At 47.1% G+C, this 18,229-nt stretch overlaps 1 protein-coding gene across 2 annotated transcripts in view; it reads right to left on the bottom strand.

Annotated features, from left to right (window-relative positions):
- gmds (GDP-mannose 4,6-dehydratase) overlaps nt 1-18,229 on the bottom strand; it is a 248,505-nt gene that overhangs the window by 203,410 nt on the left and 26,866 nt on the right. Inside the window, exons 3-5 of one of the 2 annotated variants that reach the window (XM_036978541.2) lie at nt 14,800-14,887; nt 14,444-14,464; nt 11,701-11,810 (exon numbers count right to left, since the gene is read on the bottom strand). In XM_036978541.2, the coding sequence (XP_036834436.1) occupies nt 11,701-11,810; nt 14,444-14,464; nt 14,800-14,887 (219 nt within the window). The remainder of the gene's footprint in view (nt 1-11,700; nt 11,811-14,443; nt 14,465-14,799; nt 14,888-18,229) is intronic. The other variant, XM_036978542.2, reaches the window with a different exon arrangement.

Below are 18,229 nucleotides of genomic sequence, written 5' to 3'. Positions count from 1 at the left end.
CATGATGCTCTCTGCGCTTTTAACGGACCTCTGAGACTATCACAGTGCAGGTGCATTTATACGGAGACTTGATTACACACAGGTGGATTGTATTTATCATCATTAGTCATTTAGGTCAACATTGGATCATTCAGAGATCCTCACTGAACTTCTGGAGAGAGTTTGCTGCACTGAAAGTAAAGGGGCTGAATAATTTTGCACGCCCAATTTTTCAGTTTTTGATTTGTTAAAAAAGTTTGAAATATCCAATAAATGTCGTTCCACTTCATGATTGTGTCCCACTTGTTGTTGATTCTTCACAAAAAAATACAGTTTTATATCTTTATGTTTGAAGCCTGAAATGTGGCAAAAGGTCGCAAAGTTCAAGGGGGCCGAATACTTTCGCAAGGCACTGTACATGGAGACCCAATCACTGGCCACTTTAATAAATGGATCACTAGTCACTTTAAATAATGCCACTTTAATAATGTTTACATATCTTACATTACTCATATCACATGTACATACTGTATTTTATACCATCTACTGCACCTTGCCTATGCCGCTCGGCCATCGCTCATCCATATACTGCTAACATATTCTCATTCACCCCTTTAGATTTGTGTGTATTAGTTAGTTGTTTGGGAATTGTTAGATTACTTGTTGGTTATTACTGCACTGTTGGAACTAGAAGCACAAGCATTTCGCTACACCCGCAATAACATCTGCTAACCATGTGTATGTGACCAGTAACATCTGCTAACCATGTGTATGTGACCAGTAACATCTGCTAACCATGTGTATGTGACCAGTAACATCTGCTAACCAAGTGTATGTGACCAGTAACATCTGCTAACCATGTGTATGTGACCAGTAACATCTGCTAACCATGTGTATGTGACCAGTAACATCTGCTAACCAAGTGTATGTGACCAGTAACATCTGCTAACCAAGTGTATGTGACCAGTAACATCTGCTAACCAAGTGTATGTGACCAGTAACATCTGCTAACCATGTGTATGTGACCAGTAACATCTGCTAACCATGTGTATGTGACCAGTAACATCTGCTAACCAAGTGTATGTGACCAGTAACATCTGCTAACCAAGTGTATGTGACCAGTAACATCTGCTAACCAAGTGTATGTGACCAGTAACATCTGCTAACCATGTGTATGTGACCAGTAACATCTGCTAACCATGTGTATGTGACCAGTAACATCTGCTAACCATGTGTATGTGACCAGTAACATCTGCTAACCATGTGTATGTGACCAGTAACATCTGCTAACCATGTGTATGTGACCAGTAACATCTGCTAACCATGTGTATGTGACCAGTAACATCTGCTAACCATGTGTATGTGACCAGTAACATCTGCTAACCATGTGTATGTGACCAGTAACATCTGCTAACCATGTGTATGTGACCAGTAACATCTGCTAACCATGTGTATGTGACCAGTAACATCTGCTAACCATGTGTATGTGACCAGTAACATCTGCTAACCATGTGTATGTGACCAGTAACATCTGCTAACCAAGTGTATGTGACCAGTAACATCTGCTAACCATGTGTATGTGACCAGTAACATCTGCTAACCATGTGTATGTGACCAGTAACATCTGCTAACCATGTGTATGTGACCAGTAACATCTGCTAACCATGTGTATGTGACCAGTAACATCTCCTAACCATGTATATGTGACCAATAAAATGTGATTTGATTTACTTTTACTCAAGTACCACAATTGGGTACTTTTTCCACCACTGCAAATGAGTGCAGGAAATGCAGAAATGATAAAAGTGCTGAAATTCGTTTTGGTTGAAGTTGAATTGAACAGCATCAAACAATCAGAAAGGAGAAAGACCTGTTTAAATCACTTAGAATGTATGTGTTGCCACCCTAGGATCACTCACTACTCATAAAGCACCCTAGGATCACTCACTACTCAAAGCACCCTAGGATCACTCACTACTCATACAGCACCCTAGGGTCACTCACTACTCATAAAGCACCCTAGGGTCACTCACTACTCATAAAGCACCCTAGGGTCACTCACTACTCATAAAGCACCCTAGGATCACTCACTACTCATACAGCACCCTAGGATCACTCACTACTCATAAAGCACCCTAGGGTCACTCACTACTCATAAAGCACCCTAGGGTCACTCACTACTCATAAAGCACCCTAGGGTCACTCACTACTCATAAAGCACCCTAGGATCACTCACTACTCATAAAGCACCCTAGGGTCACTCACTACTCATAAAGCACCCTAGGATCACTCACTACTCATAAAGCACCCTAGGATCACTCACTACTCATAAAGCACCCTAGGGTCACTCACTACTCATAAAGCACCCTAGGATCACTCACTACTCATAAAGCACCCTAGGGTCACTCACTACTCATAAAGCACCCTAGGGTCACTCACTACTCATAAAGCACCCTAGGATCACTCACTACTCATAAAGCACCCTAGGGTCAGTCACTACTCATAAAGCACCCTAGGATCACTCACTACTCATAAAGCACCCTAGGGTCACTCACTACTCATAAAGCACCCTAGGATCACTCACTACTCATAAAGCACCCTAGGGTCACTCACTACTCATAAAGCACCCTAGGATCACTCACTACTCATAAAGCACCCTAGGATCACTCACTACTCATAAAGCACCCTAGGATCACTCACTACTCATAAAGCACCCTAGGATCACTCACTACTCATAAAGCACCCTAGGATCACTCACTACTCATAAAGCATCCTAGGGTCACTCACTACTCATAAAGCACCCTAGGATCACTCACTACTCATAAAGCACCCTAGGATCACTCACTACTCATAAAGCACCCTAGGAACACTCACTACTCATAAAGCACCCTAGGATCACTCACTACTCATAAAGCACCCTAGGATCACTCACTACTCATAAAGCACCCTAGGGTCACTCACTACTCATAAAGCACCCTAGGATCACTCACTACTCATAAAGCACCCTAGGAACACTCACTACTCATAAAGCACCCTAGGGTCACTCACTACTCATAAAGCACCCTAGGGTCACTCACTACTCATAAAGCACCCTAGGATCACTCACTACTCATAAAGCACCCTAGGGTCAGTCACTACTCATAAAGCACCCTAGGGTCACTCACTACTCATAAAGCACCCTAGGATCACTCACTACTCATAAAGCACCCTAGGATCACTCACTACTCATAAAGCACCCTAGGATCACTCACTACTCATAAAGCACCCTAGGATCACTCACTACTCATAAAGCACCCTAGGATCACTCACTACTCATAAAGCACCCTAGGATCACTCACTACTCATAAAGCACCCTAGGGTCACTCACTACTCATAAAGCACCCTAGGGTCACTCACTACTCATAAAGCACCCTAGGATCACTCACTACTCATAAAGCACCCTAGGATCACTCACTACTCATAAAGCACCCTAGGATCACTCACTACTCATAAAGCACCCTAGGGTCAGTCACTACTCATAAAGCACCCTAGGGTCACTCACTACTCATAAAGCACCCTAGGATCACTCACTACTCATAAAGCACCCCAGGATCACTCACTACTCATAAAGCACCCTAGGATCACTCACTACTCATAAAGCACCCTAGGGTCACTCACTACTCATAAAGCACCCTAGGGTCACTCACTACTCATAAAGCACCCTAGGATCACTCACTACTCATAAAGCACCCTAGGATCACTCACTACTCATAAAGCACCCTAGGGTCACTCACTACTCATAAAGCACCCTAGGATCACTCACTACTCATAAAGCACCCTAGGATCACTCACTACTCATAAAGCACCCTAGGATCACTCACTACTCATAAAGCACCCTAGGGTCACTCACTACTCATAAAGCACCCTAGGGTCACTCACTACTCATAAAGCACCCTAGGATCACTCACTACTCATAAAGCACCCTAGGGTCACTCACTACTCATAAAGCACCCTAGGGTCACTCACTACTCATAAAGCACCCTAGGATCACTCACTACTCATAAAGCACCCTAGGATCACTCACTACTCATAAAGCACCCTAGGGTCACTCACTACTCATAAAGCACCCTAGGGTCACTCACTACTCATAAAGCACCCTAGGATCACTCACTACTCATAAAGCACCCTAGGGTCACTCACTACTCATAAAGCACCCTAGGGTCACTCACTACTCATAAAGCACCCTAGGATCACTCACTACTCATAAAGCACCCTAGGATCACTCACTACTCATAAAGCACCCTAGGGTCACTCACTACTCATAAAGCACCCTAGGGTCACTCACTACTCATAAAGCACCCCAGGGTCACTCACTACTCATAAAGTAAATGTAGAACTTTTATTATACAAAAACGTAAAAAAAAACAAACTGTAAAATAGCCCAATTAGTTTTCAAATACCATGATATAATATTTTGGCCATATCGCCCAGCCCTAAGTGAGATCACAACACATTACAGTGAATTAAGTTAGTAATGCAGCAAATGACCCTCTCACACACTCTCTCTCACACACTCTCTCTCACACACTCTCTCTCACACACTCTCACACACACACTCTCACACACACACACACACACACACCAAAAAAACACATTTTTAACTAAGAAAGATGATTCTTCTAAGAATTACAACACTGGTATTACCATTTTATATTTGTATTGCAGTTTAATTCATAGACTTACATTTAAGCTGTACGGTAATAGAGCTCAACCAGCTCATGGGCTAAGAATCAAGCCAGCCGCAGCCAACACTCGGAAGGAAACTCAAAACAAACTAGAAAATTACACAAACAACCCATTACGCCTCTTTAGTAAAGGAAGCCTTAGTGTGTATTGCACAAAGTGTGTAAGCTCTACACATCTACTAAATGAGCTTCTGTCACCATGTGTGTGTATGTGGATGAATGAGTCTGTACTGATGATAGACAAGAAGGGCCCTATCAAGGAGGAGACTCATTTGCGTCATACTGAATGCCATGCACAGCCTGACCACTAGAAATAGATGTTGGTCGTTTGAAAAAGGTACTGACACCGTCGATATACTGTACGCCTTCCTCTGCGCTTTAAATCCTTGAGTGGATTCTGTTTTAACCCTGTAACCACACAGAATTTATTTGAAGGTTAAATAAAATAAAATTATCCCTCCCTGCTGCCATCTATCTGTCACAGGAGGAACTAAGGTCTTACACTCAGTCCTGTAATGTACACTGTAGTAATAGGCCTTTCTCTATAGGCAAGTCTAGTACCTGAGTCAGACACATTGTCTGTCAATCATTAAATAAAAATCACTCTCATAGCGATTTACTAAAAGTAACTTCGCACCTCCTAATTACCAGAAAGAAAAAAACGTAAAATGTAAAGTAAAAGTCAAGACAATGTTTCCGGGCTTAAAAATTAAATATAACATTTTTACAGATGCTGTATAAATCTGTCCCATAAAGTAGTAGAAAAACAACCTCTCCCCTCATTTCAAATCACTGAGCACGGAAAGGACAGACTTGCTTATCTTGGCATGGAGCAGTCTATTCTTAATTTAAAGTTAACTTTCACCCTAGTGAAGCCAGCCCAGTCCACCAAGAACCAACCTTTCAAAACATGCCTATAGGTGTCTCTGCCTTCCTGACTGCTCAGGGGCCGAGCTAGACTGACTGACCACAGTGAGTAGACAACAAGGGCAAATCAGGCCAGTCTGTCTTGTTCATGTAAGGAATAGGAACAATTTGTCATAAGCAAAGAAATCTCAATATAATCAAATTATTTAGGCACGGAATGAGGCAGTTTCTCACTCACACATACACACAGAGAGAGAGAGCTGAGCGTGCTACCGGAGGGGATGATTGGAGGATGGTAATGTAAACACCAATCAGAGCGCAGGTAAACCTAGCCAATGGGGTGTTAAGGGGAACACAACACAAAGCATTCTGCTCTCATCTCGCATAAAGCAGCTCGTATAATCACACATCACACTATGCCCAGGGCATGTTATCTTCAGCCTTGATGATCTGGGGTAGTGGGGGGGCTGTAGTGATACTAGAACATTTAACTGTACCACAGTATAATTAAATAGTATACTTAGAGAAATAGGGAAATGTATAGATGGATTAAAGAACTGTTTCTCTGTGGTTAAACAACGAGGTTATTTGGCTCTTAAACCCTACTGTCTCCTCCAGGTCTACTCCCTAGGGTACATTTTAGGATGCCCTCAAGAACAAAACAAAAGCAAAGAGGCAATAACTTCCCAAATCACAGGTAATAGCCAGGGCAAATCCTCTCCTCACCGCACCGGGAATCCCAAAGCAATGGATTCATTATAAAGTACACACAGAATCACACACAATGCAACTTGGTACTATTAAATCAAATACTTTTACCAACACAGACGTCACATTACACAATATGACTACTCACTGTGAATGTATTGTAATGTTTTAAATGTATAACGGCCTTCATTTTGCTGGACCCCAGGAAGATTGATAATGGGGATCTATAAGAAATACAACTACAAAGACAAACAAAACCAACAACAGTTGAGGCTTTTTAAAAGCCCTCCCAGATTTGAGGAAAACAGGCGCGGTAAACCCAGCCTTCAGTGAACCACTGGCGTGGGAGCTACTGTACAGTCAAGCCGGATGTGGGAAGAAGAAGAAAGAACAAGGGAAAAAAGGAGCAGAGAAGAGTAGAAGGATGCTGATATAAGAGGATGTTTTAAGCACTTTATTTTCTGTAGTATGAACTGCTGCTTATCTTAGCTGACTGAACGTGAGGCTGGCCCGATACACCACATACTGTACCCTCACTGGAGCGGAAACCCATCACACACTGACACTCGCCACCCCCTCCATGTCCCTCCCTCTCTCCACCCCCTCCGTGTCCCTCCCTCTCTCTCCACCCCCTCCGTGTCCCTCCCTCTCTCGCCACCCCCTCCGTGTCCCTCCCTCTCTCTCCACCCCCTCCGTGTCCCTCCCTCTCTCTCCACCCCCTCCGTGTCCCTCCCTCTCTCTCCACCCCCTCCGTGTCCCTCCCTCTCTCTCCACCCCCTCCGTGTCCCTCCCTCTCTCTCCACCCCCTCCGTGTCCCTCCCTCTCTCTCCACCCCCTCCGTGTCCCTCCCTCTCTCGTCACCCCCTCCGTGTCCCTCCCTCTCTCGTCACCCCCTCCGTGTCCCTCCCTCCCTCGTCACCCCCTCCGTGTCCCTCCCTCCCTCGTTACCCCCTCCGTGTCCCTCCCTCCCTCGTCACCCCCTCCGTGTCCCTCCCTCCCTCCCTCGTCACCCCCTCCGTGTCCCTCCCTCCCTCCCTCGTCACCCCCTCCGTGTCCCTCCGTCCCTCGTCACCCACTCCGTGTCCCTCGCCTCCCTCCCTCCGTGTCCCTCCCTCCCTCCGTGTTCCTCCCTCCCTCCGTGTTCCTCCCTCGTCACCCCCTCCGTGTCCCTCCCTCTCTCGTCACTCCCTCCCTCTCTCGTCACCCCCTCCCTCTCTCTCCACCCCCTCCGTGTCCCTCCCTCTCTCTCCAACCCCTCCGTGTCCCTCCCTCTCTCTCCACCCCCTCCGTGTCCCTCCCTCTCTCGTCACCCCCTCCGTGTCCCTCCCTCTCTCGTCACCCCCTCCGTGTCCCTCCCCCTCTCTCCACCCCCTCCGTGTCCCTCCCTCTCTCCACCCCCTCCGTGTCCCTCCCTCTCTCCACCCCCTCCGTGTCCCTCCCTCTCTCGTCACCCCCGCCGTGTCCCTCCCTCCCTCGTCACCCCCTCCGTGTCCCTCCCTCCCTCGTCACCCCCGCCGTGTCCCTCCCTCCCTCGTCACCCCCGCCGTGTCCCTCCCTCCCTCGTCACCCCCGCCGTGTCCCTCCCTCCCTCGTCACCCCCTCCGTGTCCCTACCTCCCTCGTCACCCCCTCCGTGTCCCTCCCTCTCTCTCCACCCCCTCCGTGTCCCTCCCTCCCTCGTCACCCCCTACGTGTCCCTCCCTCTCTCTCCACCCCCTCCGTGTCCCTCCCTCTCTCGTCACCCCCTCCCTCTCTCCACCCCCTCCGTGTCCCTCCCTCTCTCGTCACCCCCTCCGTGTCCCTCCCCCTCTCTCCACCCCCTCCGTGTCCCTCCCTCTCTCCACCCCCTCCGTGTCCCTCCCTCTCTCGTCACCCCCGCCGTGTCCCTCCCTCCCTCGTCACCCCCTCCGTGTCCCTCCCTCCCTCGTCACCCCCGCCGTGTCCCTCCCTCCCTCGTCACCCCCGCCGTGTCCCTCCCTCCCTCGTCACCCCCGCCGTGTCCCTCCCTCCCTCGTCACCCCCTCCGTGTCCCTCCCTCCCTCGTCACCCCCTCCGTGTCCCTCCCTCTCTCTCCACCCCCTCCGTGTCCCTCCCTCCCTCGTCACCCCCTCCGTGTCCCTCCCTCTCTCGTCACCCCCTCCCTCTCTCCACCCCCTCCGTGTCCCTCCCTCTCTCGTCACCCCCTCCGTGTCCCTCCCCCTCTCTCCACCCCCTCCGTGTCCCTCCCTCTCTCCACCCCCTCCGTGTCCCTCCCTCTCGTCACCCCCTCCGTGTCCCTCCCTCCCTCCCTCGTTACCCCCTCCGTGTCCCTCCGTCTCTCGTCACCCCCTCCGTGTCCCTCCCTCTCTCGTCACCCCCTCCGTGTCCCTCCCTCTCTCGTCACCCCCTCCGTGTCCCTCCGTCTCTCGTCACCCCCTCCGTGTCCCTACCTCCCTCTCCACCCCCTCCGTGTCCCTCCCTCTCTCGTCACCCCCTCCGTGTCCCTCCCTCTCTCGTCACCCCCTCCGTGTCCCTCCCCCTCTCTCCACCCCCTCCGTGTCCCTCCCTCTCTCCACCCCCTCCGTGTCCCTCCCTCTCTCCACCCCCTCCGTGTCCCTCCCTCTCTCGTCACCCCCGCCGTGTCCCTCCCTCCCTCGTCACCCCCTCCGTGTCCCTCCCTCTCTCTCCACCCCCTCCGTGTCCCTCCCTCTCTCTCCACCCCCTCCGTGTCCCTCCCTCCCTCGTCACCCCCGCCGTGTCCCTCCCTCCCTCGTCACCCCCTCCGTGTCCCTCCCTCTCTCTCCACCCCCTCCGTGTCCCTCCCTCTCTCTCCACCCCCTCCGTGTCCCTCCCTCTCTCTCCACCCCCTCCGTGTCCCTCCCTCTCTCTCTCCACCCCCTCCGTGTCCCTCCCTCCCTCGTCACCCCCTCCGTGTCCCTCCCTCTCTCTCCACCCCCTCCGTGTCCCTCCCTCTCTCGTCACCCCCTCCCTCTCGTCACCCCCTCCGTGTCCCTCCGTCTCTCGACACCCCCTCCGTGTCCCTCCCTCCCTCCCTCGTTACCCCCTCCGTGTCCCTCCGTCTCTCGTCACCCCCTCCGTGTCCCTCCCTCTCTCGTCACCCCCTCCGTGTCCCTCCCTCTCTCGTCACCCCCTCCGTGTCCCTCCGTCTCTCGTCACCCCCTCCGTGTCCCTACCTCCCTCTCCACCCCCTCCGTGTCCCGTCTCTCGTCACCCCCTCCGTCTCTCGTCACCCCCTCCGTGTCCCTCCGTCTCTCGTCACCCCCTCCGTGTCCCTCCCTCTCTCGTCACCCCCTCCGTGTCCCTCCCTCTCTCGTCACCCCCTCCGTGTCCCTCCCTCTCTCGTCACCCCCTCCGTGTCCCTCCCTCTCTCGTCACCCCCGCCGTGTCCCTCCCTCCCTCGTCACCCACTCCGTGTCCCTCCCTCCCTCCCTCGTCACCCCCTTCGTGTCCCTCCCTCCCTCGTCACCCCCTCCGTGTCCCTCCCTCTCTCTCTACCCCCTCCGTGTCCCTCCCTCTCTCTCTACCCCCTCCGTGTCCCTCCCTCCCTCTCTACCCCATCCGTGTCCCTCCCTCCCTCTCTACCCCATCCGTGTCCCTCCCTCCCTCGTCACCCCCTCCGTGTCCCTCCCTCTCTCTCCACCCCCTCCATGTCCCTCCCTCTCTCGTCACCCCCTCCCTCTCTCGTCACCCCCTCCCTCTCTCGTCACCCCCTCCCTCTCTCGTCACCCCCTCCCTCTCTCGTCATCCCCTCCCTCTCTCGTCACCCCCCTCCGTGTCCCTCTCTCACTTCCTTTTCCCCTCCTCAGTCAGTGTTAATAATTCAGCTCCATACTACCGCCACTCTCCCCTGACAGCTGCATGTGAATGGCTGTTTTACAGTTGATTGGCTGTTTTAGACAGACACCTTTGGTCTTTTGTTCCTTCTCTGTACCTGACAGAGCGCCTCAGTGAGAGAAAACAATGAAACGGTGTTCAGACTGATGTTTTAACCATTCATATCAACACCCTATCCACACCTGCATTCACACAGCATCATGCATATTTCAAAAGGGAAGTTTCCAAAGTATTCATCCCCTAAGCCGGTATTTAAGATTGATATAACATTTATTATCATTTTATTACCATCATTATAGCCCCTGTCGACACATGTAGTCACACTGGTCATGCATATTTCAAATGGGAAGTTTCCAACTAATATATTTTAAATACAGATTGAGATGACAGAAGCGTAATAGTGACTGTAATAAACCTACTGTCTATCTAATTTTAGACTGGACACAGAGCAAAGCCCTGTCATGGTAGATAGGGATAAGTATCTTAATGAAAACCCTTATGTTTGCTGTGTTTCTTTAGTGATTGTCTTTTGATGTTGCAGCTGGCTGGGTCCCTAGCCCTCCAGTGTCCGTCCACAATTCCCTAACTACTCCCTCCTAGCAGTACTGTTCTTAATGACTCTCTGAGGAAACAAGCACCCACTCAGACAAACTCACACGAAAACACAGAGCGCACAAAAATACAGAGATGTAATAGACTGACTCACACAGGGCTAACTATTCCGGGTTTCCCTGGAAATAAAAAAATACAATGCTCTGACACAGAGAGAGGAAGTGAGGTAGAGAGATGAGTAGCTCCTGTGAATGATCTTTTCCTCTCTGGTGAGACTGGAAACGTCACTATGGTTTCCTGCTAGTAATCCAGAGGGCTCGTCTATTAGCCAGCCAGCGACTCAGGAGTCTGGGATGGCATAGGCTCACTGGTGAACAAACAAAGAAATACAGAAACTACTCTGTATGTATGTGTCCATGTCGGGTCCAGGAAGGATCGTCCACATAGGTGGTTTAGAGCAAAGTCATGGTCTCTCTCTCTCAAACATGCACCACACACACGCACGCACACACACACACGCATGTGCACGCGCGCACACGCACACACAGAATGCGGTTCTTTGTGTTGTTCAGATCCCAGAGTCTGCAGGGGCAGTACAGAAGGTGTAGGCGTTACACAGGGTTCTCCTGGGATCCACTGGAGGAGATCTCCAACAAAAGGGACATTGTGCCACACGCACAGACAAACACACACACAAGAACCACTACATCCTGCCTCATCAGCCCCAATATCCTCTCCAGATTTACAGCCCCGATTACCATGTTTCAGCTTGGGTTTCTAGTTTAACAATATTATGACCCACGTAGCAGTCAATACAAATGGAAAAAAATACACATAAAAGTATTAAAACATTCACAGAGGGAATTCAAACTCATTACGCCAAAAGTCAAGGCTATTTTTCCTATGCTCAAATAAACGTGAGGAAAGTCTTAGCACTAGACTGGAGCACATACCCCGAGCTAGCCTGGATTAAGAACTATCATGTCCATGGTGTGAATAAAGTCTAATGTAAAGCATTGTGGAAGTAGATGTCCTACCTTGACGTGGCTCTGGGCTCCCAGGTTGTAGATTTCTGTAGGTTTAACCTGGTTGATGATCTTCACCAGGCAAGTGCTGTCTGTCAGGTCCCCATAGTGTAGCTTCATGTCTGAGAAACACACACACACACACACACACACACACACAAACTCTTACTAAGGGCAATAATAACTATACACCTCACCCAGGTACCATAAAGAGCTCACCAACACCACAGGATAAGTTATATATTCATTGTGTTATGTCAGGGTGAGGGCACCTGTCAGAAGACAATGATAGCTTATAACAACTATTACAGATCATTACTGATCAAAAGCAAAACCTGGAAAGAACTAACCCACACCTGTTGAAAAGCTCGACATCACACTACCTGAAACAAACGTACAGTTTGAGTAGATGATACTACGTTAACGGGAAGATCATTTGGGTGGGTGGCCTTTGGGGTTTTCTGTTCCGGTAAAGTTGAGTGAATCTTGTCAGGTGACTGGATTCAAGCACTGGATTCAGTGAATCACTTCTCAATGGAGTTTTGCCTCATCTGGGCAAAGATGATCTGATTCACATGCAGTGGGGCAAAAAAGTATTTAGTCAGCCACCAATTGTGCAAGTTCTCCCACTTAAAAAGATGATAGGCCTGTAATTTTCATCATAGGTACACTTCAACTATGACCGACAAAATGAGAGAAAAAATCCAGAAAATCACATTGTAGGATTTTTAATGAATTTATTTGCAAATTATGGTGGAAAATAAGTATTTGGTCAATACCAAAAGTTTATCTCAATACTTTGTTATATACCCTTTGTTGGCAATGACAGAGGTCAAACGTTTTCTGTAAGTCTTCACAAGGTTTTCAAACACTGTTGCTGGTATTTTGGCCCATTCCTCCATGCAGATCTCCTCTAGAGCAGTGATGTTTTGGGGCTGTTGCTGGGCAACACGGACTTTCAACTCCCTCCAAAGATTTTCTATGGGGTTGAGATCTGGAAACTGGCTAGGCCTCTCCAGGACCTTGAAATGCTTCTTACGAAGCCACTCCTTCGTTGCCCGGGCGGTGTGTTTGGGATCATTGTCATGCTGAACAACCCAGCCACGTTTCATCTTCAATGCCCTTGCTGAAGGAAGGAGGTTTTCACTCAAAATCTCACGATACATGGCCCCATTCGTTCTTTCCTTTACACGGATCAGTCGTCCTGGTCCCTTTGCAGAAAAACAGCCCCAAAGCATGATGTTTCCACCCCCATGCTTCACAGTAGGTATGGTGTTCTTTGGATGCAACTCGGCATTCTTTGTCCTCCAAACACGACGAGTTGAGTTTTTACCAAAAAGTCCTATTTTGGTTTCATCTGACCATATGAGATTCTCCCAATCTTCTTCTGGATCATCCAAATGCTCTCTAGCAAACTTCAGACTGGCCTGGACATGTACTGGATTAAGCAGGGGGACACGTCTGGCACTGCAGGATTTGAGTCCCTGGTGGCATAGTGTGTTACTGATGGTAGGCTTTGTTACTTTGGTCCCCGCTCTCTGCAGGTCATTCACTAGGTCCCCCCGTGTGGTTCTGGTATTTTTGCTCACCGTTCTTGTGATCATTTTGACCCCACGGGGTGAGATCTTGCGTGGAGCCCCAGATCGAGGGAGATTATCAGTGGTCTTGTATGTCTTCCATTTCCTAATAAATGGCTCCCACAGTTGATGTCTTCAAACGAAGCTGCTTACCTATTGCAGATTCAGTCTTCCCAGCCTGGTGTAGGTCTACAATTTTGTTTCTGGTGTCCTTTGACAGCTCTTTGGTCTTGGCCATAGTGGAGTTTGGTGTGTGACTGTTTGAGGTTGTGGACCGGTGTCTTTTATACTGATAAGTTCAAACAGGTGCCATTAATACAGGTAACGAGTGGAGGACAGAGGAGCCTCTTAAAGAAGTTACAGGTCTGTGAGAGCCAGAAATCTTGCTTGTTTGTAGGTGACCAGATACTTATTTTCCACCATAATTTGTAAATAAATTCATTAAAAATGTTCTGGATTTTTTTGTCTCATTTTGTCTGTCATAGTTGAAGTGTACCTATGATGAAAATGTACAGGCCTCTCTCATCTTTTTAATTGGGAGAACTTGCACAATTAGTGGCTGACTAAATACTTTTTTGTTCCACTGTAATAGATACGGTTTATAATGATAATACACAGTAAGGAGATTGGAGTTTGAGTTCATAGTTCGTAGGTCAAATCAATGAAAACTAATTGGGGAAAAAAGAGCACAGTCATGACAGAGAGGGTGATTTAAAAGGCACATTGAATTGTTTGCTCCAGTGCCTGAAGATAAAATGGCTAATAGTGACATCATCAATGGCTGTCAGGTCTCACCAATCACATCTCTCTGTCCGAGTGTTCTGAGAATTTGAAAACTGAAATCTGAAAGCTTGTAAGAGAGATCTCAGAGAGTAAAACACCCCTTCACCTTAAGGCATACATATACGACCGGCGCTATAGAGCAAAATCCACGTCTGGTTTTTGATGTTAACGTGACTATTATCCCAAACACAGAGATGGCATTTTTCACCATTACATTTCATTTACTATTAGTTTTTTTCCAGTATTGCAGTGAATGAGACAGCATCAACACCAAAAATACCAACTAAAGAGGTATAATCAGAGTAGCAATAGTGGAGGCTACTGTTCAGAAGACACCCATTTTCCCATTTCAGATAACCAACCTGATGTTTGATTCATTGTAAAATTACACTTACGGCCACCTGTAGTTCCATCCTCTGGTGATAATAATGATAATGAGTTAGAGGAGCTCAACAAACTTACAGTAATGCTGTTATCATTTTATCACTGCACATCTAAGTAGCAAAAATAAAACTGGGCATTTTAGTATGGCAACGTTTTTAGTATGGTTCATATTTTCCTAGTTCGCTAGGCTTACCCCAACTTAATTGTGAACTTAACAATACCTTATACTACGAAATCATTTTTATTGTTTTTATAAGAACAGTACTGTATATGTAGAGTATATAAAGAGAGTAACTTTAAAGCTCCAGCTGAACTGTAACTAACTAAAGAAGAGTTGAAGGTCAGAAGGTTGAAGGTCAGTACTTACTTCCCTCAGTGTGTGTCTGGGGGTTCTGGTACAGGTGCTCAATACGACCAGTGTTGAAAGAGCTGGATCTTCGCAGGATACCATGAACCTGCAGGGGGGGAATACACACTACACAGTCAACACATACACAATACACACAGTTTTACACAGACATAAAATAGTGTGTGTGAGTGCTCTAGGCAGCGGTTGGAACGGGCTCAGGGACACATTTTATTTTTTCCAAGGAACAGAAATGGAACGAAAGTGATCCATACTGTTCTAGAACAGAACCATTATTTCAAAAGCATGTGAACCGGTTAATAATAATGTTATTTTACAAATGCAACAAAGCGCCTATGCAAAGCCCTCACTCGGTCACTGACAAAATGATTCAAAATCTTTGCAAGCGTGTGTTTAGGCCACCTGCCCCTCCCCCCTCTGAACCATAGGCTACTGTACTGACGTTACCATAGGCTACTGTACTGACGTTACCATAGGCTACTGTACTGACGTTACCATAGGCTACTGTACTGACGTTACCATAGGCTACTGTACTGACGTTACCATAGGCTACTGTACTGACGTTACCATAGGCTACTGTACTGACGTTACCATAGGCTACTGTACTGACGTTACCATAGGCTACTGTACTGACGTTACCATAGGCTACTGTACTGACGTTACCATAGGCTACTGTACTGACGTTACCATAGGCTACTGTACTGACGTTACCATAGGCTACTGTACTGACGTTACCATAGGCTACTGTACTGACGTTACCATAGGCTACTGTACTGACGTTACCATAGGCTACTGTACTGACGTTACCATAGGCTACTGTACTGACGTTACCATAGGCTACTGTACTGACGTTACCATAGGCTACTGTATTGACGTTACAAGCTTGATTCAGAAGATAGGGAGATATTTTTTTATTAGCTAGAGAAGAAGGGATGAACTTTTTCAATGCTAGTTAAGGATACCATCGCCCTAGTTATCACGTTTCATGTTGGATTGATTTACTGCAAAAAAGGTAAGATGTGTTTTTTATTCTGGTGCCGCTTTGCACACACAAGCTTGTTGGCTAGCTAGCTCAAAGGACATTCAAAGTTCCTCCATAGAAGCCGCTCCTCCTAGGTTTAATTCTGTGGACCTAATTCATATAATGTCATAACAAGATGCCCAGCGTTTCAAGCCTCCTCCTCAACCCTCTCTAGCTTTCTCCCCACCTGCAACATTTTTGTCGCATCTTGTGCCATAGGCTACACTTGTTTGTCCATCACGCATGTAAACAACTTGCTTGCCTGCTCTGATGGCACTGATTGGTGAAGTCATGTAAATGTAAGCTAAATGTAAAACACTTGATTTCTCAGGTTAAAAAAGGAAAAGAAAGGAACTAAATATACCGGCCAAGGTTTAGAGGATCAAACTTTATTTTGCTGGTCGGAAAAGTGGAACGAAAAAAAAAAAATAGTAGTTCTATTCAGAACGAAACGATTGAAAAATTATTTTGGTTCCAACCCCTGATATATTGGATTCATTACAATCTCCAAACATTCTCCTTCCCCATCTCCCAATCTACATGTGAGGGAGTGGTGGTGGTTTTGGGGGAGTTCTGGGGATGCATAGGAAGCTGTGTTGTGAAGAGATAGCTGGGGAACTGGGGAGCACATTACTAAGACGACATTGTGCCCTGAACACACTTCCTTTATTCACTCTCCACTTCCTGCCTGCCTGTCCGTCTCTCTACCATCCCCCCTCGCAACGAGTCCCCAGTCTGGAGCCTGGAGCAGAGCCACTTCCTGTGGTGCCTGAAGACACTTCCTGTCCACTGTGGGCTGGTTCCACAAGAGCAGGGCTGGTATGACTGGGAGCACATTACTGAGAAGACATCGTGCCCGGACCTCACTTCCTTTATTCACTCTCCACTTCCTGCCTGCGCCTCGATCATCCCCCCTGATTGTGAAGATATCGGCTATTTTGAAGAAGGCTTTACGTGCAATGATGGTGATACGTGGTTGTTTTACTTACCTTTGTTAAATGTACTAATTTAATTTCACTCTGGATAAAAGCATCTGCTAAATAAAATATGTAAAAGTTGGGGGCCGGGGGATACTGCTAACCATCCAGGGAAAATTAAATAATTCAGCTACTGCAGAGAAAACAGATCCAGAGCTAGACCGGAGAGTGTGGGTATGTTTGTGTCGGATGTAAATTAGTTTTAAGAAGTCACAGAAGTCACATAGTAAGAGTTTTAACTACGTACTCCTATTCAGTCAGCAGCCCCCTGTAAAACTGTGTGACCAACAGGCCATGTTGACTTTGATGGAGCTATGCTCCTGAGAACAGTGCGTAACAGCAGCAGGTGAAAGTGATGAATGACCTCGCTCCTGGCCATATAATAACAGCCATTTCCTGGTTAATGGTCTGACCCCGAGGTTAAAGGTCAGAGGTTAACAGAGCCAGTGTCACACAGAGGTTACAAAGGTTACAGGCAGGTCCAAAATGATTGGCACCCTCGATAAAGATGAGCAAAAAAGACTGCATAAAATAAATCATACAAATACTGAGCTAAATTATTGCATGCTCCAAAAAAATATACTAAGACAATTGCTAAGAGAAAGAAATGTTGTTTAACAAGTTAATAAAACAAAATCGAATAAAAATAGGGGTCACAATTACTGGCACCTCCGTTTTCAATAGTCCGGCACCCTCCCTAATGATGAAAACGGCACTGAGCCTTTTTCACAAATGTTTTTGAGATTGGAGAGAGGAGTGCTTCATTTCAATTAACACGTGTGCCCTGTTAAAAGTTCAAATTAACTTGCCTAGTTAAATAAAGGTTCAATTTAAAATATATATATATATATATATATATATATGAAAATCTTTATACTCTCTTTGGATAATTCATTCCAATCATTTAAAAGTTAACAGCAGGTATTTTGCATGTAAGTTTAAGTATTTTGATATATATATATATACACAGTGCCTTGCGAAAGTATTCGGCCCCCTTGAACTTTGCGACCTTTTGCCACATTTCAGGCTTCAAACATAAAGATATAAAACTGTATTTTTTTGTGAAGAATCAACAACAAGTGGGACACAATCATGAAGTGGAACGACATTTATTGGATATTTCAAACTTTTTTAACAAATCAAAAACTGAAAAATTGGGCGTGCAAAATTATTCAACCCCCTTAAGTTAAAACTTTGTAGCGCCACCTTTTGCTGCGATTACAGCTGTAAGTCGCTTGGGGTATGTCTATCAGTTTTGCACATCGAGAGACTGACATTTTTTCCCATTCCTCCTTGCAAAACAGCTCGAGCTCAGTGAGGTTGGATGGAGAGCATTTGTGAACAGCAGTTTTCAGTTCTTTCCACAGATTCTCGATTGGATTCAGGTCTGGACTTTGACTTGGCCATTCTAACACCTGGATATGTTTATTTT

This window comes from Oncorhynchus mykiss, chromosome 5 (genome assembly GCF_057628025.1).
Source record: "Oncorhynchus mykiss isolate SJ-2025 chromosome 5, ASM5762802v1, whole genome shotgun sequence".
NCBI classification, from domain to species: Eukaryota; Metazoa; Chordata; class Actinopteri; order Salmoniformes; family Salmonidae; genus Oncorhynchus; species Oncorhynchus mykiss.
This window is presented reverse-complemented; position numbering and strand designations above follow the sequence as displayed.